Genomic DNA, 27,901 nt, shown 5'->3' on the forward strand with positions numbered 1-27,901 from the left:
GCCCCCCCGTGTGGTTGTGGGATTTTTGCTCACCGTTCTTGTTATCGTTTTGACGCCACGGGGTGAAATCTTGCGTGGAGCCCCAGATCGAGGGAGATTATCAGTGGTCTTGTATGTCTTCCATTTTCTAATTATTGCTCCCACAGTTGATTTCTTTACACCAAGCATTTTACCTATTGCAGATTCAGTCTTCCCAGCCGTGTGCAGGTCTACAATTTTGTCTCTGGTGTCCTTTGACAACTCTTTGGTCTTGGCCATAGTGGAGTTTGGAGTGTGGCTGACTGAGGTTGTGGACAGGTGTCTTTTATACCGATAGTAAGTTAAAACAGGTGCCATTAATACAGGTAACGAGTGGAGCCTCGTTAGAAGAAGTTAGACCTCTTTGACAGCCAGAAATCTTGCTTGTTTGTAGGTGACCAAATACTTATTTTCCACTCTAGTTTGGAAATAAATTCTTTAAAAATCAAACAATTTGATTTTCTGTTTTTTCCACATTCTATCTCTCATGGTTGAGGTTTACCCACGATGACAATTACAGGCCTCTCTAATCTTTTCAAGTAGGAGAACTTGCACAATTGGTGGTTGACTAAATACTTATTTGCCCCACTGTATTTGACCATTCTTTGTCTACCGTCTAACGTCCTTCCAGGGTTGCTCCGGGACGTCACGGGCGACTACACGGCCTCCTTCATGGTATCTGGTTCCTTCCTTATCCTCGGCACGCTAACCATGGCCACGCTGCCGCACTACTTCTCCTGCACGGATCCGCCATTGTCAACTCCACCTGACGCGGAGGCCCGACGTCTCAGCTCGGAGACAGAACAATCCAATGACTTCAATCGCTGACAAGCTGACGTTTGTAAACACAGAAAGTCGTAGCTGTGTTGGACTTCGGTTTTGGGGCATTCTATAGTTGAAATGATCGGAAAACGACTAGCGATTAAGTAGGACGAAAATAACTCAGGAATCCAAGAACGCTGCTACTTTAGTGCCGTTTATTTCAAAGACAATCATTTGTACTTTTGAAGCATAATAAACACTGGTGGTGACTTGAAAACTCGTTTGGTGGTTTTCCTATAGCTGCAGTCAGAAAATGTCTTGAATTATTTTGTGTACAATTGACCAGTTTTTTCTTGTTTTCAGGATTTGCCATCCGCACTGCGACGCTTGAGCTTCTCCGGGTTGTTGGAAGCCATGTGTGAAAAGTCCTTGAAGATGTGATGGTATGTTTCGTCACCTGGGAGACAGAAAAAATCATTTTTTTAAAGCAATATATAGTATTTTCAGAATATAAGTCGCACTTTTTAATCATTACTTGGCTTGGGCTGCGATTTCTAGTCTGAAAACTGGTTAAAACCTCAAGAGAACACCTTGAGAAAGCTGCATTAATTTGTTAGTCCACCAGAGAGCGCTGTCGTATCAAGAATTGCTGCAAGCATGTAACTCGAAGCCACCAAGAAGTTAAAAAAATGTCCTTAAAAGCTTTGTTTGGAGTAGAAATAAGCGTCTACAGACATTCGTCACAAGCCATCTGAATGCAAAGAAAGAAAATTTAATCTTATAAAGCAACACGAGGTAACTTTTCAACCTTTATAAAATATTTGACACCTGTATCGCTCACTTTGAAGAGGTTGGCAGGAACCCTGCTAAACAAAAAACTACAAATGTGCTAGCTGCTTTACGGCATAACGTCACTTCCCGCTTTCCCCATTCATTTTAAAGACGGAAGTCGATGCTAACGCTTTCGCGCTAATTTTGCAAAGATGGCCCAGCAACAAAATCATCATCAGTCGTTTTTGTAAATCTCACTGGAACGGCACCAAACAAAAGTTCCAGCATCATCACCTCGTCCAATGCAGATTCTTGACTTTTGACAAGGTGTCAAAAACACCTGAAGAAAACATTCAAATTCCCTCATTTCTTGATGATATGGGGCTGAATGTGAGGCAAAGGCATTGGGGAGATGGCTGATGATTTTACAACACTGTGCGGGTATGCGCTAGTCCTCATGGGAAACGCAGTCTTAAAGCAAAATACTACCGTTTTCATCCACTAGTGTTGCTAAAATCGACCAAAACTGAAAAGATACCAAGTGTTGCTTTATAGCTCCCGATTTTTTTCGCGAGGTTGCCGAGAACAGGACGTTACCTGGTAGTTAGCGGTTGACGACATAGACTGCACTAGCTGCTGAGACCGGCATCTTGTCTCAGGAGTGCAAAGACACACAAAAACAAAGTCAAACTTGGCAGCAGCGTCAGTTTTTCCTAGGTTTCTCTTTCAGTGCCATTGACGAGACTAGTTGTCCAATTGTGTGGCTTGTTTCCAGTGTTGTTTTCGTCAACGATGACATTTTTTCCATCACGAAGATGATAATGAGCTAAAACTGTGTCTTGGGAGACTAAAACATAACAACACGAATGCCAGTTTTTGTGTGACGAGAAAATGCGCCATAGTTTCTGTCACATGTTCACAATGTATGATAGTTAGCCTGCATCATAGCATAGCATGGAAGTGTTTGGTAAATCATAGTGTTAGCATGGCATTCGCATTAGCATTAGGCTATTGTCTAGCATTATCTTAAACTCTACAATATGTTACATACATATGTTAGCTACAATATGCGCAAGTCTGTTATTCATTCGAATTTTTTAAAATTTATTTTTGTAGTGAAACTTTCGAATTTTACAGGCAAAAAATACTGAGTAAACATCGACTAAAACTATGTGAAATTAGTAGTTTTCGTCAACAAAAACTACACCAAGACACACATTTTGAAACTAGAAACTGCAATTCTGTATAAATTACTATGGGGCTTTGCTGTGGGGTGATACAGGTCACGTCCTCTTGATTTGGGGACATGTCGTGGACATTTCTTGGTCATATCAGGACACTTCCTGTTGATTGGGGGACATTTCGGGGACATGTCTGGGTCAAATCAGGTCACTTTCTCTTGATTTGGGGACATGTCCTGGTCATATCAGGTCACTTCCTGTTGATTTGGGGACATGCCCTAGTTTTATCAGGTCACTTCCTCTTGATTTTGGGACATGTTCTGGTCATATCAGGTCACTACCTGTTGATTTGGGGACATTTGGGGGACATGTCCTGGTCATATCAGGTCATTTGGGGACTTTAGGGGTCATGTCCTGGTCATATCAGGTCATTTTGGGACTTTTTGGGGACATGTCTGGGTTAAATCAGGTCACTTTCTCTTGATTTGGGGACATGTCCTGGTCATATCAGGTCACTACCTGTTGATTTGGGGACATTTGGGGGACATGTCCTGGTCATATCAGGTCATTTGGGGACTTTAGGGGTCATGTCCTGGTCATATCAGGTCATTTTGGGACTTTTTGGGGACATGTCCTGGTCATATCTGGTCATTTGGGGGCGTTCAGGGGACATGTCCTATTGATATCAGGTCACTTCCTGTTGATTTGGGGGACATGTCCTGATCATATCAGGTCATTTGGGGACTTTTGGGGGACATGTCCTGGTCATATCAGGTCATTTGGGGGACATGTCCTGATCATATCAGGTCATTTGGGGACTTTTGGGGGACATGTCCTGGTCATATCAGGTCATTTGGGGGACATGTCCTGGTCATATCAGGTCATTTGGGGACTTTTGGGGGACATGTCCTGGTCTTATAAAGTCATTTGGGGACATGCCCTGGTCATATCAAGTCATTTGGGACATTTGGGGGACATGTCCTGGTCATTTGGGGACTTTTGGGGGAGATGTCCTGGTCATATCAGGTCATTTGGGGCACATGTCCTGGTCATATCAGTTCATTTGGGTACATTTAGGGGCACATGTCCTGGTCATATCAAGTCATTTGGGACATTTGGGGGACATGTCCTTGTCATATAAAGTCATTTGGGGGCATGTCCTGGTCAAATCAGTTCATCTGGGGACTTTTGGGGGACATGTCCTGGTCATATCAGGTCATTTGGGGGACATGTCCTGGTCATATCAGGTCATTTGGGGACTTTGGGGGAACATGTCCTGGTCATATCAAGTCATTGGGGGATATTCGGGGGACATGTTCTATTGATATCAGGTCATTTCCTGTTGATTTGGGGACATTGCATTTTTTGCCATTGCAAAGGGATGGAAAATTTGGACGTCCATGCCCGTAAATGGAATCAAAGTACATTGGCATCGATATAAATCAAAATACATGGCCGTCAATGGCATCAATGCAATGTAAATTCCATTGGAAGGGAATGGGAAATTTGGACGTCAATGGCATCGACTTACATATGCGTCAATGGAATCCAACTACATTGGCATCAATAGAATCGACACACATAACCGTCAATGTCATGAAGTAAATGTCATTAGAAATAGACCAACGTCTATCGTCGTCAATGGCACATAAGCTGTGAATCCGACAAGACAAAAGTACAAGAAGCGAGCGTGACAAACAAAAAACACAAAGCACGTCTACAGGAATTCAGCATTGTAACGCCCACTCAATTTTCACAGTGTTTTGACTTTTGGAAGTCTTTGTTCGGCGGCCACGCCCAGTTTTCATTTCTAATGAATGAAGAACTGGATTTTCACTGCCGTTCCGCTAATCGTTTTGTCCTCCCAAAGCCCAGCCGCTTATTTGGTTCTTTAAAGCCTGAAGGCTCTTCCTGGATTGGCCCTGCCCACTTCCCGTCCCGGCTGACTGCCCCTTGGAGAGACCTGATTTTCCCAGGGATCCGTCCATCTCCTGCATCTCCCTGTTCATCTTGGCGATTCGCAGTCTAGGGGTTGAAAAACAGAACGGGTCGGTCAACGGTTTTAGTTTTGCCAGGGTCACGAACGGTTCACCCGGCTCACAAAGTGACGATGTCGGCGTTGGCGTTGTCCACGGCGATGGTTATCGGATCTTTCTGGTTTTTGTCCCTGGCGTTGTAGTCCGCGCCTCGTTTCAGGAAGAGACACACCAACCTGGGTTCACGTTTATAAAGCGTTATCATGTCTCTTCTCCCGTTTCTGGATGCTAATACATAGACTTCATAACCTATTGACATGACACGGGATACGGGGCCGATTCGTAGGGGGCTTATTTTCAAAAACTTCAAATATTTTCAAAACCAAAGCTGCTACTGACCTAAAACCAAAACAAGCACCTACCTTAGCCATAAATGAGTCTCCATGAGCAGCGGCATCGAAACATTCAAAGTCGTCCCCTTATATAATCCCAATTAATTAGTTTTTTATATACGTATAACACAACTTAAAATGGCAATAAAAGTCTCAGATTTTACACTAAAAATCACCAAATGCAGAGTTAATCACCTATATTTTCAGGATCAATAGCAATATTTAACATATCAGATAGGTTTTTGCCCAAAATAGCAACTTAATTTTTTTTTCATTTGCTGCAAGTTTTCAACAGCTAATAAATCACTCAATTTAACATCAGAAAATTAATACTTGAGGAAAACATGCAGAATGAATTATAAATAATATGTAAATAGATTATTAATTCTATATACAATCACAACTTATTATAGAACAGAATAGCCCTTAATCATTATACACTATATACTGTTAGCAAATGAGGCTAACAGCTGCCTGGCGTAAACAGAGCTTTTCTGGTGAAAATTCTTATGAATCAATGCTTAAATCCCCGAATTCTGCATAGATATGGACGGAAAACAGTCTCGATTCTCGGTTATAAGCAAAGAAACTGTGCAGTGAGCGTTTATTTTACGTATATCGTCCAAGTACAATGGTATTCTGTTAGCGAATGAGGCTAGCGGCCGCCTGCCGTAAACGGAGCTTTTCTGACGAAAATTCTTGAGAATAAATGCTTAAATCTCCAAATTCTTCATAGATATGGACAGAAAACGGTCTCGATTCTCGATTATAAGCAAAGAAGCCATGCAGTTAGCGTTTATTTTACGTATATTGTCCAAGTACAATGCTACTCTGTTAGTGAATGAGGCTAGCGGCCGCCTGGCGTAAACAGAGCTTTTCTGTCGAAAATTCTTGTGAATAAATGCTTAATTCCCTGAATTCTTTACAGATATGGACGGAAAACAGTCTCGATTCCTGGCTAAAAGCAAAGAAACCGTGCAGTTAGCGTTTTTTTTTTTACGTATATTGTCGAAGTACAATGCTATTCTGTTAGCGAATGACGCTAGCGGCTGCCTGGCGTGAAAAGAGCTTTTCTGGTGAAAATTCTTGTGAATAAATGCTTAAATCTCCGAATTCTTCATAGATATGGACGTAAAACAGTCTTGATTCTTGGTTATAAGCAAAGAAACCGTGCAATTAGCCTTTATTTTACGTAAATATGTCGAACTACAATGCTACTCCTTTAGCGAATGAGGCTAGCGGCCGCCCGGCGTGAAAAGAGCTTTTCTGTTGAAAATTCTTGTGAATAAACGCTTAAATCCCCGAATTCTTTTATAGATATTGACATAAAACAGTCTTGATTCTTGGTTAAAAAAAGAAAAGACACCGTACTGTTACCGTTTATTTTTCGTATATTGACGAAGTACAATGCTACTATGTTAGCGAATGAGGCTAGCGGCTGCCAGGCGTGAAAAGAGCTTTTCTGTCGAAGATTCTTGGGAATAAATACGTAAATCCCTGAATTCTTTACAGATATGGATGTAAAACAGTCTTGATTCTTGGCTAAAAGCAGAGAAACCATGCAGTTAGCATTAATTTTACGTATATTGTCGAAGTACAATGGTATTCTGTTAGTAAATGAGGCTAGCGGCCGCCTGGCGTAAACAGAGCTTTTCTGGTGAAAATTCTTGTGAATAAATGCTTAAATCTCCGAATTCTTCATAGATATGGACGTAAAACAGTCTCGATTCTTGGCTAAAAGCAAAGAAACCGTGCTGTTAGCATTTATTTTACGTATATTGTCGAAGTACAATGGTATTCTGTTAGTGATTGAGGCTAGCGGCCGCCTGGCGTAAACAGAGCTTTTCTGTTGAAAATTCTTGGGAATAAATGCTTAAATCCCTGAATTCTTTACATATATGGACGTAAAACAGTCTTGATTCTTGACTAAAAGCAAAGAAACCGTGCAGTTAGCATTTATTTTACGTATTTTTTCGAAGTACAATGGTATTCTGTTAGGAAATGAGGCTAGCGGCCGCCTGGCGTAAACAGAGCTTTTCTGGTGAAAATTCTTGTGAATAAATGCTTAAATCTCCGAATTCTTCATAGATATGGACGTAAAACAGTCTTGATTCTTGGTTATAAACAAAGAAACCGTGCAGTTAGCATTTATTTTACGTATTTTGTCAAACTACAATGCTACTCCTTTAGCGAATGAGGCTAGCGGCCGCCTGGCGTGAAAAGAGCTTTTCTGGCGAAAATTCTTGTGAATAAATGCCTAGATCCCCGAATTCTTCATAAATTTGGACGTAAAACAGTCTCGAGTCTCGGTTTAAAAGACCGTGCAGCTAGCGTTTATTTTACGTATATTACTGAAGTACAATGCTATTCTGTTAGTGAATGAGGATAGCGGCCGCCGGGTGTAAACAGAGCTTTTCTGGTGGAAATTCTTGTAAATAATTGCTTAAATCCCTGATTTCTTTATAGATATGGACTTAAAACAGTCTCAATTCTTGGTTAAAAGCAAAAAAAAACGTGCAGGTAGCATTTATTTCGCCTAAATATTGCCAACTGAGGCTTGTCAGCTCCGAAAATTACCCACCTCCATGTGTAAACAAAGAAGAAAATTCCTGCGAATAAATGCTTCAATCACTGAATTCTTTGTAGATATGAACGTTAAACTGTCTCGATTCTTTGTTAGAAGAGCAAAAAGCTCTTTTAAAAAAGTTCTATTTTACATATATCCCGTGTACGTTATTTTATTTTGACTAAATTCTTGTGGTTTTGTCCAAAGTATGGCTTTTCCTTCACTTTCAACCTCTCAAAAATGTTCATTGGCATTAGACATATATCTACACATATAGTTTGAATTTTTTTTTTTTTTTTATGCTCCCTATGGACATTAATAGCAGTATTATTCTAATAGCAAAACTAACTATGCTGTATATATATATATATATATATATATATATATATATATATACAGTGTATATATAAAATAAAAGTCTAATTTGAATATTTCGTATGACATAGTTAGAGGCCCAAATAAGTCCGTAAGTCATAACAACAGAATTTCTTTGCAAGCAAATTCATGTTTTGGCCTTTGGCGCCCCGTAGTGACTTTTGGGTGTTAAGACTCTCAACACACAAATTCCTCTATTTTTATGTTTTTGACTCGCCAAAGATGCAATTGCATCAGTAATCGCGGAAAATGCATTATAACACATCAGGTTAACGCATATCAAAAATTATGATTTACAATGGGATTCAATGAGCCAGAACATGGCATTATTACAAGAATTTAGTGTGAATCTCCCTAACCTGTTTGCAATAAGTTAGAAATTGCAGCATTGTGCCATTTTGATCTTTAGATGTTTTTACTATCCTGGGGAAATATTGGCTCCCTTGTGTAATTTTTTCAATGCTTTGTCTTTGATGAAACACAGAAAAAACTAAAAAAAAAAAAAAAAAGAATGACTGTAGTGGTTCCCATTCTCCCACTGATTTTTTTCACAATGTTTCAAAATATATGTACGGTACGAAAAATAAACTATTTACCTTGAAGCCTCTAACAAATCACTATTGAGACAATCCTTCCTGTTTGTATGCGGTACAGCATTCGTAGTTCTTCCAAAAATCCAAGCTTAAATCTGCGTGTGCAGTCTTCGCCTGACTATTCCTAAATGAAGCTCGGCCCTCTCTGATAAGGCGCGACGCGAAGAATGACAAAGTGTCACGTCAATAGTAATGAAGTCTACGGCTAATACTTGTCTTTACCCTGTGTGACCCAGTATAGTGGCGTGATGAAGCGGCCTTCTCCCGTTCCTGTCCGCCTGGTTGACGTCGGCGCCGTTCTGCAGCAGGAATTCGCACGCCGCCAGGGCATTCTACTCGGAGAAAGAAAAAAACCTGCTCAAAAGCGAGCGGCCGGTGTCCGTGGCGGTTCTCGGCGAGAACCTCACCACCGAGACGGCCCGGATCAGCGGCGTACGGGCTTCGTCGGTTGTGTTGACCCAGTTGACGTCAGCGCCGTGGGCCAACGCGTCGGCCATGACCGGGAAGTTCTGCAGACCTGCCGAGCGGTACAGCAGCGCGCCGGGGTGAAGCCCGCTTAGATCCTCCTCCTCGTCGTTCACATCTAAGGTACAAAATTTTCCAGAATGTATACATTTTCAAACATGTCGGTGTGTATGTGTGTGGGCGCAGACCATTAGGGGAGCACGCGTTGTTCTTTTGGACCTCACTGAGGCCGGTCGCTGAGGATAGAGAGCACTCTTGATGAGTCGGATATCTCCTCTGTTACATTTTGGCTCCACATTACCAGTTCGGGGCAGAGTGGTTCGGCTCGGTTTCGGTTTAAGCGGTGGCCTCTGCGCGGTGCGGTCCTGAGTAGCCGCCCTGTTCCTCTGGGTGCCGGTACGCCTTTGCGCAGGGTTCCGTGCCGTCTCCGGAAGCTTTTGGATGAACTTCTTCTCCACGTATTTGGAGCGAATCCACACCTCCTTGTCACCTCTTGAACCACACACAAGGAACTGTTAGACTCTACCAGTTCAAAAGTGAGAAGTAGTACAGCAGAGAACACGCGGTCTCGACACGGAATATCTAATCAGTGTACTTTTTGCACTTCCCGTGTGCTTTAAAAACCAGAAATGAGGAAGTCGTGTCACGCACGATCGAAAAGTTGAGTCGGTTTTTTGTTGCTTGTACCTCGGGCTGGAGGGGAGGGGCTTCTTCAAGGTGATCTCGTCAATGCGAGCCTCGTAGATGCCGTTGATGACGCCGTTTCCTAATTCGCACATCAACTGCAAGACAGAAGAAGCATTCAACAGTTTCTCGGCCACCATGTTCTTACCACAGAAGAAGAAAGTTACCTTAATAAGTTCTGGCTCCCAGGAGTCCAGAGTGAGCGAACGTACTTTGGAGAAGTGGACGCCCAGGCTCCTGAAAGAGATGACGTCACCGCGAGGTTCATCAAGGCGTAAGCGCCGGCATGTACAGTGGTATGAAAAAGTATCTAACACTTTTGGAATTTCTCACATTTCTGCATAAAATCACCATCAAATGTGATCTGATCTTCAAAATCACACAGATGAAAAAAGTGTCTGCTTCAACTAAAACCGCCCAAACATTTATAAGCTTTCATATTTTAACTAGAAACTGCAATATCTGGAGAAATTACTCTGGGTCTTTGCTGTGTGGAGATACAGATTTTAGTCAAGCCCAGGTTGGTTTGGGGATATTTCGGGGAAAATATCAGGTCACTTCCTGTTGATATGGGGACATTTCAGGGACATGTCCAGGTCATATCAGGTCATTTGGGGGTGTGTGTCCTGGTCATATAAGGTCATTTGGGGGGCATGTCCAAGTCATATCAGGTCATTTAGGGACATTTGGGGACACGTCCTATTGATATCTGGTCATTTCCTGTTGATTTGGGGACATTGGTTTTTTTGCCATTGAAAATGAATGGGAAATTTGGACGTCTATATCCGTCAATGGCATCAACTTCCATTTGCGTCAATGGAATCCAAGTACATTGGCATAAATAGAACCAACAAACATGGCCGTCAATGGAATCTGACTAAATTGGCCTCAATTTAATGTTAATGCCATTGGAAATAAATGAAAAATTTGGACGTCCATGGGCGTCAATGGCATCGATTTCCATATGCGTCAATGGAATCTGGGACATTTGGGGGACACATCCTACCGATATCTGTTCATTTCCTGTTGGTTTGGGGACATTTCGGGGATAATATCAGGTCACTTCCTGTTGATATGGGAACATTTCGGGGGCATGTCCTGGTCATAGCAGGTGATTTAGGGACATTTGGGGGACACGTCCTATTGATATCTGGTAATTTCCTGTCAATTTGGGGGCATTTGTTTTTTCCCCATTGAAAATGAATGGGAAATTTGGACGTCCATAGCCGTCAATGGCATCGACTTACATTTGCGTCAATGGAATTCAAGTACATTGGCATTAATAGAATCAACAAACATGGCCGCCAATGGCATTAAACAAAGTAAATGCCATTGAAAATGAATGGTAAATTTGGACGTCCATGGCTGTCAATGGCATCGACATCCATATGTATCAATGGAATCCAAATACATTGGCATCAATAGAATTGCTATATATGCTCATCAATGGCATCTGACTAAATTGGCCTCATTTTAATGTTAATGCCATTGGAAATAAATGAAAAATATGGACGCCCATGGGCGTCAATGGCATCTGGGACATTTGGGGGACACGTCTTATTGATATCTGTTCATTTCCAGTTGATTTGGGGACATTTTTTTTTTTTTTTTTTGCCGTACAAATGAATGGGAAATTTGGACGTCCATGGCCGTCAGTGGCATCGACTTACATATGCGTCAATGGAATCCAAGTACATTGGCATCAATAGATTTGACATACATGGCCGTCAATGGCATCAATGCAATGTAAAATCCATTTGAAATTCCATTGGAAGTGGATGGGAAGTTTGAACCAACGTTGCATCCCATTAAAAATGAATGGGAAAGTTTTGGGAAAACCGTACATTTTTTTCCAAATTCTGTATACATTTTTTGCCCCTCACAGTCCTGGATTTTTTTGTGTCCAAATTATGTGATTTGGTCAAAAATTGTAGGACTAGATACATTTTGAAAAAAAAATTTTCCGAAAAACCTGTGAAAAATCGGCGTTTACGGGCGAACGGAAAATTTTTCGGGGTTGTTCGAAAAATTCCCTGCGTCGCGTGAAAATTCTGGTCATTTCTATATTCGAACGGTGCCGATTGGTCAAACGGTTCGGGCTGTGCGGCGCGCCGAAGAAATCCTATTCAAAGAAAAAAACAGAACAACACTATCTGGGTGTTTTTTAAAGACCCAAATAATTAGGATAGTATGCAAACAATGACAGAAGGGGGAAAAATAAGTAAGTGAACCATCACATTTATTATTTTGTGGCCCCTTCCTTTGGCAGCAAGAACTTCAACCAGACGCTTCCTGTAGCTGCAGATCAGTCTGGCACATCCATCAGGACTAATCTTTGCCCATTCCTCTCTACAAAACTGCTTTACTTCACTCAGATTCCTGAGATGTCTGGCATGAATGGCTGTCTTTAGGTCATGCCACAGCATCTCAATGGGGTTCAAGTCTGGACTTTGACTTGGCCACTCCACAACGTGTATTTTGTTCTTCTGAAACCATTCTGAATATTTACTTCTGTGTTTTGGATCATTGTCTGGGTTGCAGCATCCATCCTCTTTTTAGCTTCAACTGTCTGACAGACAGCCTCAGGTTTTCCTGCAAAACTTTTGAATTAATTCTTCCATTAATGATTGCAAGTTGTCCAGGCCCTCAGGTAGCAAAACAGCCCCAAATCATTACGCTCCCTCAACCATGGTTCGCGGTGGGGATGAGGTGTTGAGCTGTTCCATTTTTCCTCCACACATAACGTTGTGTGTTACCCCCAAACAATTCAACCTTGGTTTCATCAGTCCAAAAAATATTTTGCCAAAACATCTGTGGAGTGTTCAAGTGCTTTTTTGCAATAGTTTTACATCTAGTTGATATGTGCACAGAGATACTGGAATGTGCCAGTGATTTCTGTCAGTCTTTAGCAGACCATCTAGGATTCTTTTTTTACTTCTCTGAGTATTCTGCACTGAACTCATGGCATCATCTTTGATGGACGGCCACTCCTTGGGAGAGAAGCAACAGTGCCGAAATCTGTCCATTTGTAGACAACTTCTCTGACTGTCAATTGATGAACATCCAGACTTTTGGACTTTTAGCTTCAACTGTCTGACAGACGGCCTCAGGTTTTCCTGCAAAACCTTTGAATTCATTCTTCCATTAATGATTGCCAAGTTGTCCAGACCTTGAGGCAGCAAAACAGCCCCAAATCATGATGCTCCCTCCACCATGCTTCTTGGTGGGGATGAAGTGAGCTGATCCATTTTTTCCTTCACACATGACGTTGTGTTTTACTCCCAAACAATTCAACTTTGGTTTTATTAGTCCACAAAATATTTTGCCACAACTTCTATGGTGTGTCCATTTACCTTTTTACGAACATTAAACGAGTAGCAATGTTTTTTTTTTTTTTTAGACAGCAGTGGCTTTTTGCGTGGAGCCCTCCCATGAACAACATTCTTGGCCATAGTTTTTACATATAGTTGATGTGTGATGTGCACACAGAGATATTGAACTGTGCCAGTGATTTCTCTAAGTCTTTAGCAGAAACTCGAGGGTTCTTTTTTACTTCTCTGAGTATTCTGTTCTGAACTCTTGGTGTCATCTCTGGTGGACGACCACTCCTTGGGAGAGAAGCAACAGTGCCAAAATCTCTCTATTTGTAGACAACTTCTCTGACTGTCAATTGATGAACATCCAGACATTTCGAGATGGTTTTGTATTCTTTCCCGGCTTTATACAAATCAAAAATCCTTGATCGCAGGTCTTCAGACAGCTCTTTTGACCGAGCCATGATGCACATCAGAAAATGCTTTTCATCAAGACATTTATTACCAGGTGTGTGTTTTATAGTGGGCTGGGCAGCTTTAAACCACTCATCAGTGATTGGGCAGACACTTGACTTAAAATGTTTGGTAAAAATTGGTTTCAGTCGCTCTTAAGTCTCATTAGGCAGAGGGTTCACTTACTTATTTGATCCCCTTCTGTCATTGTTTGCATGCTATCCTGATAAAAATATGAAAACCTATAAATGTTTGGTTGTTTTAGTTAAAGCAGACACTGCTTTTACATCTGTGTGTTTTTGACAAAGATCAGCTCACATTTGATGGTGATTTTATGCAGAAATGTGAGAAATTCTAAATGGTTCAGATACTTTTTTACACCACTGTACCTGTGGATTCCCGAGCACACAATGCACAACGTGATGCCGAGGTTGATAGAGGCCCAGTCAGGACCCGGCATCCCGCAGTCGCAGCACTCCCCGTTCCCGGCAATGGCCCGAACCTCTTCCAGGGCCTCCAAACCTTCGCTCTGCCGACCGGCGATGGGGTCGCCCTTCGACAAGGAGTCTGATCGCTGCCGCTGCAAAATACAAGTGACGAGATGTGACTACAAAGAAGTAAATCCAATTTATTGAAGCTGTATGATTTAATAAATTTCAAAACTGGACGGATGATGTACAAAGCCTCAACTAATAGCCTTCCTTATAACCTGCAAAGTCGTTTCCAGGCTAGGGAATCGAAATACGATTTTAGGGGAGAAAATGCACTAGAACAACACTAAAATCCTTTTCGATCCCCTACTCTGGTGTACAGCTTTGGAACAAATTAGATCCTGGAGTGACCAGGTCAGGGTCATTGGCTGTTTTTAAAAGCAGGTATGAACAAATTTTATTAAACAATTATGTTGCCGACTTAAGCTAACTCTTGGTCATGATAAGGACTGTACAAAGGGAAAATAATGTCTGGGTGACAACTCAAACCTGTAAACAAAACCAAGTGTACCCAAAACAAAGGAGAAAGAACTCAAAGCTAATGCTAACAGAACTCAACCAGACATCACAAGGACAGATAATCATTTGGCTCTGTAAGTGTACAGACAGTTGACTTTTAATAGTTGTATTGTGACATTCTGTAAAGACATGGTACTGGTCAATTGGTCACTGAGGGTCCTGGACAAGATCTTCTCTACAATGCGATCAGAACCTGGACAACGCGCCTGCCCAGGAAACACTTTCAAGTCTGGATATACGGAGGATAGCTGGGGAAAATGGTGGCCGCTGTGTCTGACCACACTCGAAGTTGAAGACATCGAGGATGTGTATCTTTTTGTTGCGCTGTTGGCTGCGATTCTTCTGCTGGGGCTTGGAGCCCACTTGATTCGTCGGATCATCATGAAAGTGTTGGAAAGCCAAAAGAGATCAGTGGAATTGGCCACTACTGCGGCCAGCGCTATCGCCGGAGTGCATGCCAGCCTCAACAAGGCCTGTGATGACATATTACAGGTGAAGAATGACCTGGCGGCAACCAACACTGCCACAACCAGAATGGTAATGAAAATTACTACGGAGCTGCACAACCTGGAGATGAATGTTCGTCGGAATGCAGCAAGGAATAAAAACCGCGACGAGGATTGAGTCGACGAAAGGGGGGTGGCGGACATGGCCACGGTCCTAAGCTATTCCCTATCTTCTAGATCGAATCAATTGAATGAACTAACCTCTGAATTATGAACTAATCTACTGGATTTAATTAACATAACGAGCACATCGCCAACATCTGTGGGCAACACGGATTTTCAACTCCCTCCACAGATTTTCTATAGGGTTGAGATCTGGAGACTGGCTAGGCCACTCCAGGACCTTGAAATGCTTCTTACGAAGCCACTCCTTTGTTGCCCTCGCTGTGTGTTTGGGATCATTGTCATGCTGAAAGACCCAGCCACGTCTCATCTTCAATGCCCTTGTTGATGAAGGAAATTTTCACTCAAAATCTTTGGATACATGGCCCCATTCATTCTTTGCTTTAAGCAGCTCAGTCGTCCTGGTCCCTTTGCAGAAAAACAGCCCCAAAGCATGATGTTTCCACCCCCATGCTTCACAGTGGGTATGGTGTTTTTCGGATGCAATTCAGTATTCTTTCTCCTCCAAACATGAGAACCTCTGTTTCTACCAAAAAGTTTTGGTTTCATCTGACCATAACACATTCTCCCAGTCCTCTTCTGGATCATCCAAATGTTCTCTAGCGAACCGCAGACGGGCCTGGACGTGTACTGGCTTCAGCAGGGGGACACGTCTGGCAGTGTAGGATTTGAGTCCCTGGCGGTGCATTGCGTTACTAATAGTAGCCTTTGTTACTGTGGTCCCAGCTCTCTGTAGGTCATTCGCTAGGTCCCCCCGTGTGGTTCTGGGATTTTTGCTCACCGTGAGATCTTGCATGGAGCCCCAGATCGAGGGAGATTATCATTGGTCTTGTTAGTCTTCCGTTTTCTAATAATTGCTCCCACAGTTGATTTCTTTACACCAAGTGTTTTACCTATTGCAGATTCAGTCTTCCCAGCCTGGTGCAGGTCTACAATTTTGTCTCTGGTGTCCTTCGACAGCTCTTTGGTCTTGGCCATAGTGGAGTTTGGAGTGTGACTGACTGAGCTTGTGGACAGGTGTCTTTTGTACCGATAATGAGTTAAAACAGGTGCCATTAATGCAGGTAACGAGTGGAGCCTCGTTAGACCTCTTTGACAGCCAGAAATCTTGCTTGTTTGTAGGTGACCAAATACTTATTTTGCATGGTTGAGGTTTACCAATGTTGACAATTTCAGGCCTCTCTAATCTTTCAAGTAGGAAAACTTGCACAATTGGTGGTTGACTAAATACTTATTTGCCCCACTGTATGCTGTATGTTTGTTTGGATTTGTCATGCCTGAAGGGAAAATAAAGAGAGAGAAAGAAAGTGCTTCTCATGTTTGGGATTTCCCAAAAACTCCTTACCGGACTGTGTTGGTCATCCCGGCGCTCCTGGAACGCCGAGGCGATGCTGTTCTGCACGGCGCCGATCCACGCGTGCTGCTGCCTCTCGGAGTCGGCCTGTAACAGACAACTTCTACGCCCGCGTTATAGTCCATCGTTGCCCCGCTAATGAGCGCGATCGCTGAAACTCACTTGGATGGGGAGACCACTTCGAAACAGAAGCGCCTCTCGTTCTCATTGTTTGGTTTGACCGTGCACAGACGCAAGTCCTCCACCACCACCGTGGGCTGCTCCTGAAGGACACTGCACATTCAACCGCGCAAACCCACAAGACTTCTTTTGGCGACGTTTTTATTTCCTATTTTACGAGCAACAACTCTGCTCTTTGTTGGTTTACCTTGAATTTTTTCTGATACACCAGCTGATTTTTCTGAATAGAGAACCAGCGTCTGAAGGGAAAGCAAAGGTTCGAGTTGTAGGATCTCAAATTTTGGTTGTTCCGGGGCTGTACCTGCTCCAGGTTTTGAAGGCATTGCTTGCCCTTTTGTAGAGGTAACCTTCCATGGCGACCCCGTCCGTTGCATCTGGATTAAAGTCCATCATCGAGTCGTCGTAGGATATGTCCTGGAAATGTTCAAGTAAGGGCTTGGTGATTGTGGAAACATGTTTCTGAAATCTCTAGAATGACTGAATTTGAAATGGGGTCTCCAACTTGCAGATCCTGATAAAGTCTAGCACCAAGACACAAGTGGATATTTGAAACCTTTTTCTTAATGGCAGCGTGTCTTTGCTCCATGTCCCGTTTTTCCCGCGCAGAGTTCAGGACAAACTGTGTGTGCTGGTGAAACACAACAAAAAGTTCTTTGGCTCGTGACCAATCATGGTGTAAACCTGACTTCGGTCTGATTTGGAACACATTCATTTCCTATCTTCTGACACACACGACATCATGTGAACTATTTCCTGTTGAGGCTCGCTATTTCCTGTCACGGTGCCAGCGCCGTGTTATGCAAATGTGTGACTTAAGTAGTGACTTTTGAACGCTAGAATAAAATTTTATGGCGTCGAGGTCTTTGATTCACAACCCTTAGCAAAAAGTATGGAATCGCCAGTCTCGGACGAGCACTCACTCACATGTAGAACAAACTCCGATGAAAAGCTTGAAAAAATAATTAATTAGATACAAAGTACAACTCTTTAGCATTCAGAAACACTAAAAGAAATGAATAAAAAACATTGTGGTGGTCAGTAAATGTTACTTTATGGGAGCAAGTGCAGGAAAATAAATATGGAATCACTCTGTAAACTTGTGCATTTATTGAAGATTTAACCACAGCCATCTCCCCAGTGTCTTTGCCTGACATGCAGCCCCATATCATCAAGGACTGAGGGAATTTTGGTGTTTTCTTCAGGCAGTCATCTTTGTAAATCTCACTGGAACAGCACCAAACAAAAGTTCCAGCATCATTACCTTGCCAAGAGTCAAGAATTTGCATTGGACAAGGTGATGACGCTGGAACCTTATCATCATATCATCAAGGACTGAGGGAATTTTGATGTCTTTTTCAGGCAGTCATTTTTGTAAATCTCACTGGAACAGCACCAAACAAAAGTTCCAGCATCATCTCCTTGTCAAGAGCCAAGAATCTGCATTGGACAAGGTTCCAGCATCATCACCTTGACCATTGACCACCTTCTCCAAAGAATGCTTTAACAGTTTTAGCTCTGTGGCATGATGCATTGTCATTGCAGCCCCATATCATCAAGGACTGAGGGAATTTTGGTGTTTTCTTCAGGCAGTCATCTTTGTAAATCTCACTGGAACAGCACCAACCAAAAGTTCCAGCATCATCACCTTGTCCAATGCAGATTCTTGACTCTTGACACCTTGTCCAATGCAGATTTGTGACTTTTGACAAGGTGATGATGCTGGAACTTGTTTGGTATTGTTCCAGTGAGATTTACAAAGAACTGTGGTTTAGTGCTGTTCCAGTGAGATTTACAAAATTGACTGCCTGAAGAAAACATCAAAATTTTAGTGAATCTGGTGCACACCAGATTGTTTCTAGTGCACACCAGAAGCTATCTGGTTAACATTAGCTTTATATCGCATTCAAGCTAGCTGTGGACCAGAAGACGTAATGTGGTGCGTACTAGATAGTTTCTGGTGCGCACCAGAAACTATCAGCTAAACATTAGCATTATATGGCATTCAAGCTAGCGGCACTTTTCTATGCAAATTAGCCAATTGTTGCATTGATGCAATTGGCTAACTTGCATAGCAAAAGTCTGTTAGCTGAAATGCTATATAATGCTAATGTTTACAACAATTGGCTAACTTGCATAGCAAACATTCGCTAGCTTAAATGCTATATAATGCTAATGTTTACAACAATTGGCTGACTTGTAGCTATAGCAAAAGTCCGCTAGCTTAAATCCTATATAATGCTAATGTTTACTAGATAGCTTCTGGTGTGCACTAGAAACAATCTGGTGCGGACCAGATTCACTCAAATTTTGATGTTTTTTCAGGCAGTCAGTTTTGTAAATCTCACTGGAACTGCACTAAACCAAAGTTCTTTGTAAATCTCACTGGAACAATACCAAACAAAAGTTCCAGCATCATCACCTTGTCAAAAGTCAAGAATCTGCATTGGACCAGATTCACTCAAATTTTGATGTTTTTTCAGGCAGTCAGTTTTGTAAATCTCACTGGAACTGCACTAAACCAAAGTTCTTTGTAAATCTCACTGGAACAATACCAAACAAAAGTTCCAGCATCATCACCTTGTCCAATGCAGATTCTTGACTTTTGAACTTTGGTTTAGTGCTATTCCAGTGAGATTTACAAAATTGACTGCCTGAAGAAAACATAGAAAATTTGAGTGAATCTGGTGCGCACCAGATAGCTTCTGGTGCACAGTAGAAACAATCTAGTAAACATTAGCATTATATAGCATTTAAGCTAGCGGACTTTTGCTATGCAAGTCAGCCAATTGTTGTAAACATTAGCATTATATAGCATTTAAGCTAGCGGACTTTTGCTATGCAAGTTAGCCAATTGTTGTAATACTTGCATAGCATAATTTGCATAGCAAAAGTCTGTTAGCTTAAATGCTATATAATGCTAATGTTTACAACAATTGGCTAACTTGCATAGCAAACATCCGTTAGCTTAAATGGTATATAATGCTTATGTTTAAGCATTTAAGCTAGCGGACATCCGCTAGCTTAAATGGTATATAATGCTAATGTTCAAGCATTTAAGCTCGCGGACTTTTGCTATGCAAGTCAGCCAATTGTTGTAAACATTAGCATTATATAGCATTTAAGCTAGCGGATGTTTGCTATGCAAGTTAGCCAATTGTTGTAATACTTGCATAGTATAACTTGCTAAGCAAAAGACTGTTAGCTTAAATGCTATATAATGCTAATATTTACAACAATTGGCTAACTTGCATAGCAAACATCCGCTAGCTTAAATGGTATATAATGCTAATGTTTATAACAACTAGCTAACTTGCGTGGCAAAGTCCACAAGCTTAAATGCTATATAATGCTAATGTTTTGAAGGAAAAATAGTACCATTTCTCGTAGGCACCGTCTAACTGTTTGCATTACTCGAACACACGTAATATAATCAATCAGGGAATAGTATCATTTCTCATATTCACTGTAGGACTGCACTACTCTAACACACCTAATGTAAAATAAATAGCACACCATAGTTTAAAGAAACAGAATAGATACACAACGCCATCTTATCACAGAAGCCCAAAACGTGTGCGCCACGAGCAAGATTGACGCACCAACTCTGGCAATCAGTCCTCCCGACAAACGAACAAGGACAAAGACCAGCGCGCTTTGTCCTAAAACAAATAGTGCCAGCCCGGATAACAAAGTTGCTAGAGGGCGCTTGCGATGTCAAGACCAGCGTCGGTCGCTGTGGCAACCACATCCCATCCACGCACGAACCTCAACAGCCTGAAACCGGCCAGAGAGGGATGATCCCAAAGCAACGCCCGGACACACCTTCGGCCGGCCCACGGACTTAAAAAAACACTGGACACTGAGATAAGACAGATTTTGCTGCTCGGAAACAATTAGCTTTTTTTATGGATCCAGAATTGTCCCTCCGTCGTCTGTTTTTGCCTTGTTTTTTACCATTGTCGACCAATAAATTGTCAACCTGCTTTCGGCGAGTCTTTTTCAAACTTTTGGAACATGGAGTCTGTACAAAGGGTTAATATCAGAGATGAACACGCGAAGTTCCGCCTTCCCGGTTGGCGCGCACGCTGGCAGCATCGGCAGAGCGGCACTTTGTTCAGCTGTCGCTGTTTCCGTGCGGCTTGTCTGGGGAGGCGAATTTCAACACTTTACAAAAATTGGTTAACTTGCATAACAAAAGTCCGCTAGCTTAAATGCTATATTATGCTAATGTTAACCAGATAGCTTTTGGTGCGTGCTAGAAACAATCTGGTGCGCACCAGATTCTTTCTTCTGGTAAACATGCTCATGTTTAGCTGATAGTTTCTGGTAGCGCTAGAAAGTAATCAAGAAGTAATCTGGTGAGGAGAGATTTACAAAGATGACTGCCTGAAGAAAACATTAAAAAATTCCCTCAGTCCTTGATCATATGGGGCTGCATGTCAGGCAAAGGCACTGGGGAGATGGTTGTGGTTAAATCTTCAATAAATGCACAAGTTTACATAGAAATTTTAGACAGTTGTCTTCTCCCTAACCTTTATCTGAGTTTGTTCTACATGATAAAATGTCTGAGTGAGTGCTCGTCCGAGACTGGTGATTCCATACTTTTTGCTAGGGGTTGTAGATCTGGATTTTACATTGCGGTGTGGAGCAGAGTCTTACCTCTTCGTTTAGTTTTTGCCGGTACCGGTCCGTTTCTGATAAGGACCGGTGGCCGTTCTGGAACAACTGGGCCTGAGCGTCCATCAGCGACAACATCTGTCAAGATGCATGAAAATGAAAGACAACCGGGAACTATTCACATAACTGAGGTCGGACTCACAGCCGTCAAGAGTTCAGTCTTCTTCTTTGCCTCGATGATGTTAATCTGCAACAAAAGGATGGTGCAGTGTTCTGTTCAAGACTAAGACTTGCACGAGACCAGACTTTTTGGTTCGACATCCTTCCTTACCTCCAAGACGTAATCCAAAGCGCTGGACCTGAAAGTCCGTCGGGCGTTGAGCAGCGCTCCGTTGGCCTCCTCCACTTCGTGTGGTTTTCCCCGAGGCGCCTGAGCATTCTTCGCCAGCGCCCCATCCAGGGATTCGCTGCTGCGTTCGAACTCCTTGCGTGCATCCTTAAAACGCCGAACATCTCTGGGCAAAAAACCCCACTTAAAATTCAGCCAGAGACCTTGTTGGAGGTCTGCACCGGCCGGACTCGGTGACTCACTCTTTCACAAACGTTTGGAGCTTGGTTTTGACTGACTTCTGCGTGAGCTCAATCACCTCCTGAAATCAAAGAAACCAATGAATTCAAGTTACTTTATCGACTGAAAAAGCGACTCACCCCTTGCGCGTCCAAAATGAGGGACAGTTTTTCGGAAAACTTCTGAAGACACTCCTGCGGGAAAAGCAAAATTTAATCATCTACGCTGTCGGTGGTTGTTAGCGATCACCCCTCACCTCCATCACAGTGTCCCAGGAGCAGTGCTGTCCCAGACTCTGGAGACCGCTTACGAAGCTCTTGCTGGTCTGGTAGTACACCCGGCCGGCCTCCAGCATGGCCTGGCATTGTTTCACCAGCTACAAAATGACACATGGGTGCTTAGTAGCTCAAAAGCTACACGACTCGAACTGGTTTCCGTCTGGAAACTGGTCTTGAGACCACGATTTTTAAGGGTCTTGGTCTGGACTCAACAGTTTTAGCTTCGTACCACAAATCTTACCTTATCTAATCGAGTCTCAAGTTCTCCCACGTCGACTTGGACGGCCTCGATTTCAGCTCTAAAAAAACAACAACAACAAAAAAAATCACACCACTAAATCTTCATAAACAGTTTTTGTTGAACTCTCAGTGCCATTGACAATGACAGACATCTAATCTTGTGGCTCCTAAAAACTCTTAACTTAAAGCAACACTAGCTAACTTTTCAGTTTTGGTCGATTTTGGCTTAAGGAAGACTACGTTTCCAAAGAGGACCACCGCACAGTGTTGTAAAATCATGACCTACGGGTCACCTGGAGATGGATTAAACAATATTTGTTTCCAGCAGCTGTGTGAAGGATGAATAGTAGGGGTGTCAAACGATTAAAATTTTTAATCGAGTTAATTACAGCTTAAAAATTAATTAATCGTAATTAATCGCAATTAATCGCGATTCAAACCATCTATAAAATATGCCATATTTTTCTGTAAATTATTGTTGGAATGGAAAGATAAGACAAGATGGATATATACATTGAACATACGCTACATAAGTAAAACTTACTCTGAATAAATTGAAGAAACTACCAGCCGTAGCGAGTCTACTCTGCTCTGTTTGTCATCCAAGACTCGGGGTGCGTTCAGGTTCGAGAATAGCGAACGTACTCCTTATGACTCCAGGCTGTTTGTCCCTGCTCATACAATTAGACAAAGCTTGCTAACGTTTCTGTGCTTGCTACACCTGAATGCTAGCTAGCCTCGTTCCCATCCCCCACTGTCAGCCAGCAAGGATGCTGCTTCCATCTTGAGGGCGGTAGAACGCTTTGAGGGTGACAGGAGGAGTAAGGGGATGAGGCTACCTGAATGATGCGATGGAAGTGATTGTGATTGGCTGAGGGTTAGAGTCATGTGTCATGGTAGGCCAATCAGAGCCGGTGTTTTCACACACACACCGGAACAGCGCGTACGGCAAACAAACACACTCAAAACAGATGCAGAGGGATATGATGGCAGAGCATTCAGAGGAAAATTGTCCTTTACGAGGTGGAGATATAAACACGATTTCAAGTTGGTCGAAATTGTGTAATTTATGTCCCGGGGCAAAGCTTTTGTCGACATCTGTGGTAAGCAATTCAAATCTGCTGAAGCACCTAACAACTACACACGCTACCACAAAGCTAGTGGCGGAAAAATCTTACTGTTTATTTTTATTTCAATTCAAGTGTAGGATAAATCTGTTGCTGGTGAGGTGCAATAAATATTACAAGGTTCTATAACTCAACTACCTGTCTGTTCTTCTCTATTCAACTGACTCGAATACTGCTAAGAAAATTTCTAATTCTTTGACATACAACAACGTCTTTTTAAAGTAACGGAAATAGTTACTTTCCTTGGTAACTAGTTACTTTTAATATAGAGTAATTCAGTTACTCAGTTACTTTTTGGAAGAAGTAGTGAGTAACTATAACTAATTACTTTTTAAAAATAACGTCCCCTGATAGTAATGTAGTAATGAATCCAGTTGTGGCTAAACAATAGCAAATGACAATGTTGCCCTCCCCCACCCGAACTCGTTAGCGCTGATGAGTTCGGTTGAGGGGGGCGGGGTCACGGCAGCAAGTGAAAGCCGGGCAAATGTTTATTCTTGAGTGTCGTTTTATCCTGGTAGCCTCCCTTTTTTTGTGTCCTCAGACAAAACTTTGTCTCTTTTGTTGTTCTGCCAACTTTGGTGAATTTGCGGGAAAGTCTTATGTCCAGCTCAGATCTTTTACATCCATTTAAAAATGAGATTATTTGCCGGATGACACAAAATAGCATCTCTCATAAGCATTCATTAATGCCCAGGGCAGTGTCATGTCATTATTTTGATGGTCTTTTGACTGTCTTATGGCGCCAGTGTCAAATAAAGTGTTAGCAAATACCATAACTAGCAATTAATGAAACAAGTGGAGCAGTAACTGAAGAAATAATTAGCACAGAAGATGAATTTTGATTGTTTTTTTACATCTGTAGCTCTGCAATGCATGCTAGGAGGAATTTTGGATGACAACAGTGTTGACAGCAGAGGTTGAATGTCTCCACGAAGGGAGCAGTGATGGCCAAATGAAGCTTCTTGAACCAATGAAGCTTTGCAGCTAATTGGTTGAAAGCTTCATGGTGGTTCATTTGGTGTTATGACAGTCTTATGATACAGCTGTCAAAGTGTTAGCAAATACCATAATTAGCAATTAATGAAACAACTGGAGCATTAACTGAAGAAATAATTAGCACAGAACATGGGTTTTGATTGCTTTTCACATCTGTAGCGCTGCAATGCATGCAAGGAGGAATTTTGGACGGCAACAGTGTGGAGAACAGAGGTTGACTGTCTCCCCCAAGGGAGCAGTGAAGCTTTGCAACCAATTTGTTCCAAGCTTCATGGTGGCTCAATTGGTGTTGTGACAGTCTTATGATTCAGCTGTCAAATAAAGTGTTAGCAAATACCATAACTAGCAATGAATGAAACAAATGGAGCAGTAACTGAAGAAATAATTAGCGTAGAACATGAATTTGTATTGCTTTTTGCATCTGTAGCGCTGCAATGCATGCTAGGAGGCATGTTGGACGACAACAGTGTTGACAGCAGGTGGCAGCAGAGATTAACTGTATCCCCTAAAGGAGCAGTGGTGGACAAATGAAGCTTCTTGAGCCATTTGGTTCAAAGCTTCATGATGGATCATTTGGTCTTATAAGTCTTCTGGCATCACTGTCAAATAAAGTGTTACAGAATACCAGAGCTAGCGATTTGCGAAACAACTAGATGAGTAACTGAATAAGTAATTAGCATAGAACATGAATTTTGATTGTTATTTACATCTGAGCGCTGCAATGCATACTAGAAGGCATGTTGGACAACTGTTGACAGCAGGTGGCAGCAGAAGTTGACGGTCTCCCCCAAGGGAGCAGTGATGGCCAAATGAAGCTTCTTGAAGCAGTGAAGCTTTGCAACCAATCGGTTCCAAGCGTCATCGTGGTTCATTTGGTGTTATGACAGTCTTATGATACAGCTGTCAGAATGAAGTGTTAAAAAAGACTATAATTAGCAATTAATGAAACAACTGGAGCAGTAACTGGAGAAATAATTAGCACAGAAGATGAATTTTGATTGTTTTTTACATCTGTAGCGCTGCTAAGAAGCATTTTGGACGATAACAGTGTTGACAGTAGAGGTTGACTGTCTCCCCCAAGGGAGCAAGTGAAGCTTTGCAACCAATTTGATCCAAGCTTCATGGTGGTTCATTTGGTGTTATGACAGTCTTATGATTCAGCTGTCAGATAAAGTGTTAGCAAATACCATAACTAGCAATGAATGAAACAACTGGAGCAGTAACTGAAGAAATAATTAGCATAGAACATGAACTTTGATTGCTTTTTGCATCTGTAGCTCTGCAATGCATGCCAGGAGGAATTTTGGACGGCCACAGTGTTGACAGCAGAGGTTGACTGTCTCCCACAAGGGAGTAGTGACGTCCAAATGAAGCTTCTTGAAGCAGTGAAGCTTTGCAACCATTTGGTTCAAAGCTTCATGATGGTTCATTTGGTCTTATGACAGTCTTATGATACAGCTGTTAAATAAAGTGTTAGCAAATACCATAAGTAGCAATAAATGAAACAAATGGAGCAGTAACTGAAGAAATAATTTGCACAGAACATGCATTTTGATTGGTTTTTACATCTGTAGCGCTGCAATGCATGCTAGGAGGAATTTGGGACAACAACAGTGTTGACAGCAGAGGTTGACAGCCTCTCCCAAGGGAGCAGTGAAGCTTTGCAACTAATTGGTTCCAAGCTTCATAGTGGTTCATTTGGTGTAATGACAGTCTTATTATACAGCTGTCAAATAAAGTGTTAGCAAATACAATAACTAGCTATTAATGAAACAACTGGAGCGGTATCTGAAGAAAAATTAGCACAGAACATGAATTTTGATTTCTTTTTTTCATCTGTAGCGCTGCAATGCATGCTAAGAAGCATTTTGGACGACAACAGTGTTGACAGCAGAGGTTGACTGTCTCCCCCAAGAGAGCAGTGATGGCCAAATGAAGCTTTTTGAAGCAATGAAGCTTTGCAACCTATTTGTCCCAAGGTTCATGGTGGTTCATTTGGTGTTATGACCAACTACCATAACTAGTAATTAATGAAACAACTAGAGCAGTAACTGAAGAAATAATTAGCACAAAACATGAATTTTGATTGTTTTTTACATCTGTAGCGCTGCTAAGAAGCATTTTGGACGATAACAGTGTTGACAGCAGTGGTTGACTGTCCCCCGAAGGGGAGCAGTGATGGCCAAATGAAGCTACTTGAAGCAATTGGTCCAAAGCTTCGTCGTGGTTCATTTGGTGTTATGACAGTCTTATGATGCAGCTGTCAAATTGCCGGTTATCTTTTGGGGTAAATAACCCATAATCCAGTAAGGACAGCTGCAATTCCAATGCATCGGATGTCTATAGCTCTCAATGGAGGATTAAACAGAGGAAGTACAAAATGAAGAAAGTTATGCTTTCGCCACCACGCAAAGTTCTGAAACTCAGGTTTCCGTCGGCTTATCTTCACACTTCCTGTACCGCTCGGCTCACTTCCTGTTCGCTTCAACTGTCACCTGGCAATATTTTATAGAGTACCAGTACTATTATTTACTTGCACTTTTCTCTTGCTTTTGGGTCACGTTGCAAGGCGATGGGGTATAATATTTTGAAAGCTGACAGAACGGCTGAAAGGTATAATAGGGTGACTCAGACCTGGGTCACACCCAAAAACCTCGCTCTGTGGCTCACATGCGCTTGCAAAACCACCATCCGGAGGAACTTGTATCAAAAATGTCAGTCAAGTTATATCAGTCCAAGCATACAAAAGTGCATTTTCATACATCAAAAATCAGATGTCTGTATTTAAAATAGAACAATTCTAATGTAATAACTTCCCCCCAAAATAGCATAAATGTACAAATTTTGACAGAAATTTTAATTTTGAAGTAAAATTTAACCTGATAAATTTTACTGATTTACATGATGAATACTGTAAAACAATAAAATAACAAGTGAAAAGTGTCACCTGAAGCGCAGAGAGTCTTTCAGACACTCCTCAAAATCCACTTTAATGGTCATAATCCTCTCGGTTTGGATGACAAAAACAAACAACCCAAAAAATCTTAAATCAATGCAAAAAAAAGGTTCTCTACTTTGACATTTTTGGCCGCCGGATTTTTTTCCGACTTGCTTTTAGATGTGCGGCAACGACGTTTGACGCGTCATCGGAAAACATACAGAGGCAGGGGCGTGTTTTTCGAGTCTGGCAAGCAGTTTTCTTCCCACGCACCGCCCACAGTGCGCGCTTTGGAGTTTTTTTTAAATAGTACAAATCTTGTATTTTTAACACGTACTTTGAAGGTGAGACATGAATACCGCACCGTTGATGTCACGTACCCGGCACGCTGAATAGTCACGTGACTGGAAC

At 42.0% G+C, this 27,901-nt stretch overlaps 2 protein-coding genes across 6 annotated transcripts in view; one reads left to right on the forward strand and one right to left on the reverse strand.

Annotated features, from left to right (window-relative positions):
* LOC130928729 (monocarboxylate transporter 13-like) overlaps positions 1-1,209 on the forward strand; it is a 31,608-nt gene extending 30,399 nt beyond the window's left edge. For 3 of the 4 annotated variants that reach the window (XM_057855460.1, XM_057855459.1, XM_057855461.1), the window contains one exon: positions 650-1,209. In XM_057855460.1, the coding sequence (XP_057711443.1) occupies positions 650-846 (197 nt within the window). In that variant the 3' untranslated portion in view covers positions 847-1,209. The remainder of the gene's footprint in view (positions 1-649) is intronic. The other variant, XM_057855458.1, reaches the window with a different exon arrangement.
* acap1 (ArfGAP with coiled-coil, ankyrin repeat and PH domains 1) lies at positions 960-27,854 on the reverse strand. Of its 2 annotated transcripts, XM_057855455.1 has the most exons (23): positions 27,500-27,853; positions 22,428-22,485; positions 22,165-22,284; positions 22,049-22,102; positions 21,932-21,990; positions 21,672-21,855; positions 21,543-21,587; positions 21,383-21,478; positions 17,277-17,351; positions 17,025-17,137; positions 16,911-16,962; positions 16,706-16,806; positions 16,535-16,646; positions 13,940-14,130; positions 9,951-10,020; positions 9,787-9,881; positions 9,401-9,591; positions 9,288-9,335; positions 9,042-9,217; positions 8,857-8,966; positions 4,834-4,944; positions 4,696-4,757; positions 960-1,237 (listed from the first exon to the last, which is right to left on the reverse strand). In XM_057855455.1, the coding sequence occupies exons 1-23, from the start codon at positions 27,550-27,552 to the stop codon at positions 1,140-1,142; spliced, it is 2,274 nt and encodes a 757-aa protein (XP_057711438.1). In that variant the 5' UTR covers positions 27,553-27,853; the 3' UTR covers positions 960-1,139. The 2 variants fall into 2 exon arrangements, with proteins under 2 accessions (XP_057711438.1, XP_057711437.1); XM_057855454.1 differs by having other exon boundaries at positions 1,086-4,757; positions 27,500-27,854.
* Between the last annotated feature and the right edge of the window lie 47 nt (positions 27,855-27,901).

This window comes from Corythoichthys intestinalis, chromosome 13 (assembly GCF_030265065.1).
Source record: "Corythoichthys intestinalis isolate RoL2023-P3 chromosome 13, ASM3026506v1, whole genome shotgun sequence".
NCBI lineage: Eukaryota > Metazoa > Chordata > Actinopteri > Syngnathiformes > Syngnathidae > Corythoichthys > Corythoichthys intestinalis.

Excerpts from the sequence above, each read along its gene's own strand:
- acap1 (XM_057855454.1), bottom strand. The coding sequence starts at position 27,552 with ATGACCATTAAAGTGGATTTTGAGGAGTGTCTGAAAGACTCTCTGCGC. Across the intron at positions 22,486-27,499 it reads AAAGACTCTCTGCGCTTCAG|AGCTGAAATCGAGGCCGTCC; the intron begins GTGACACTTTTC and ends TTGTTTTTTTAG. Across the intron at positions 10,021-13,939 it reads GTGTGCTCGGGAATCCACAG|GAGCCTGGGCGTCCACTTCT; the intron begins GTACAGTGGTGT and ends CATCTCTTTCAG.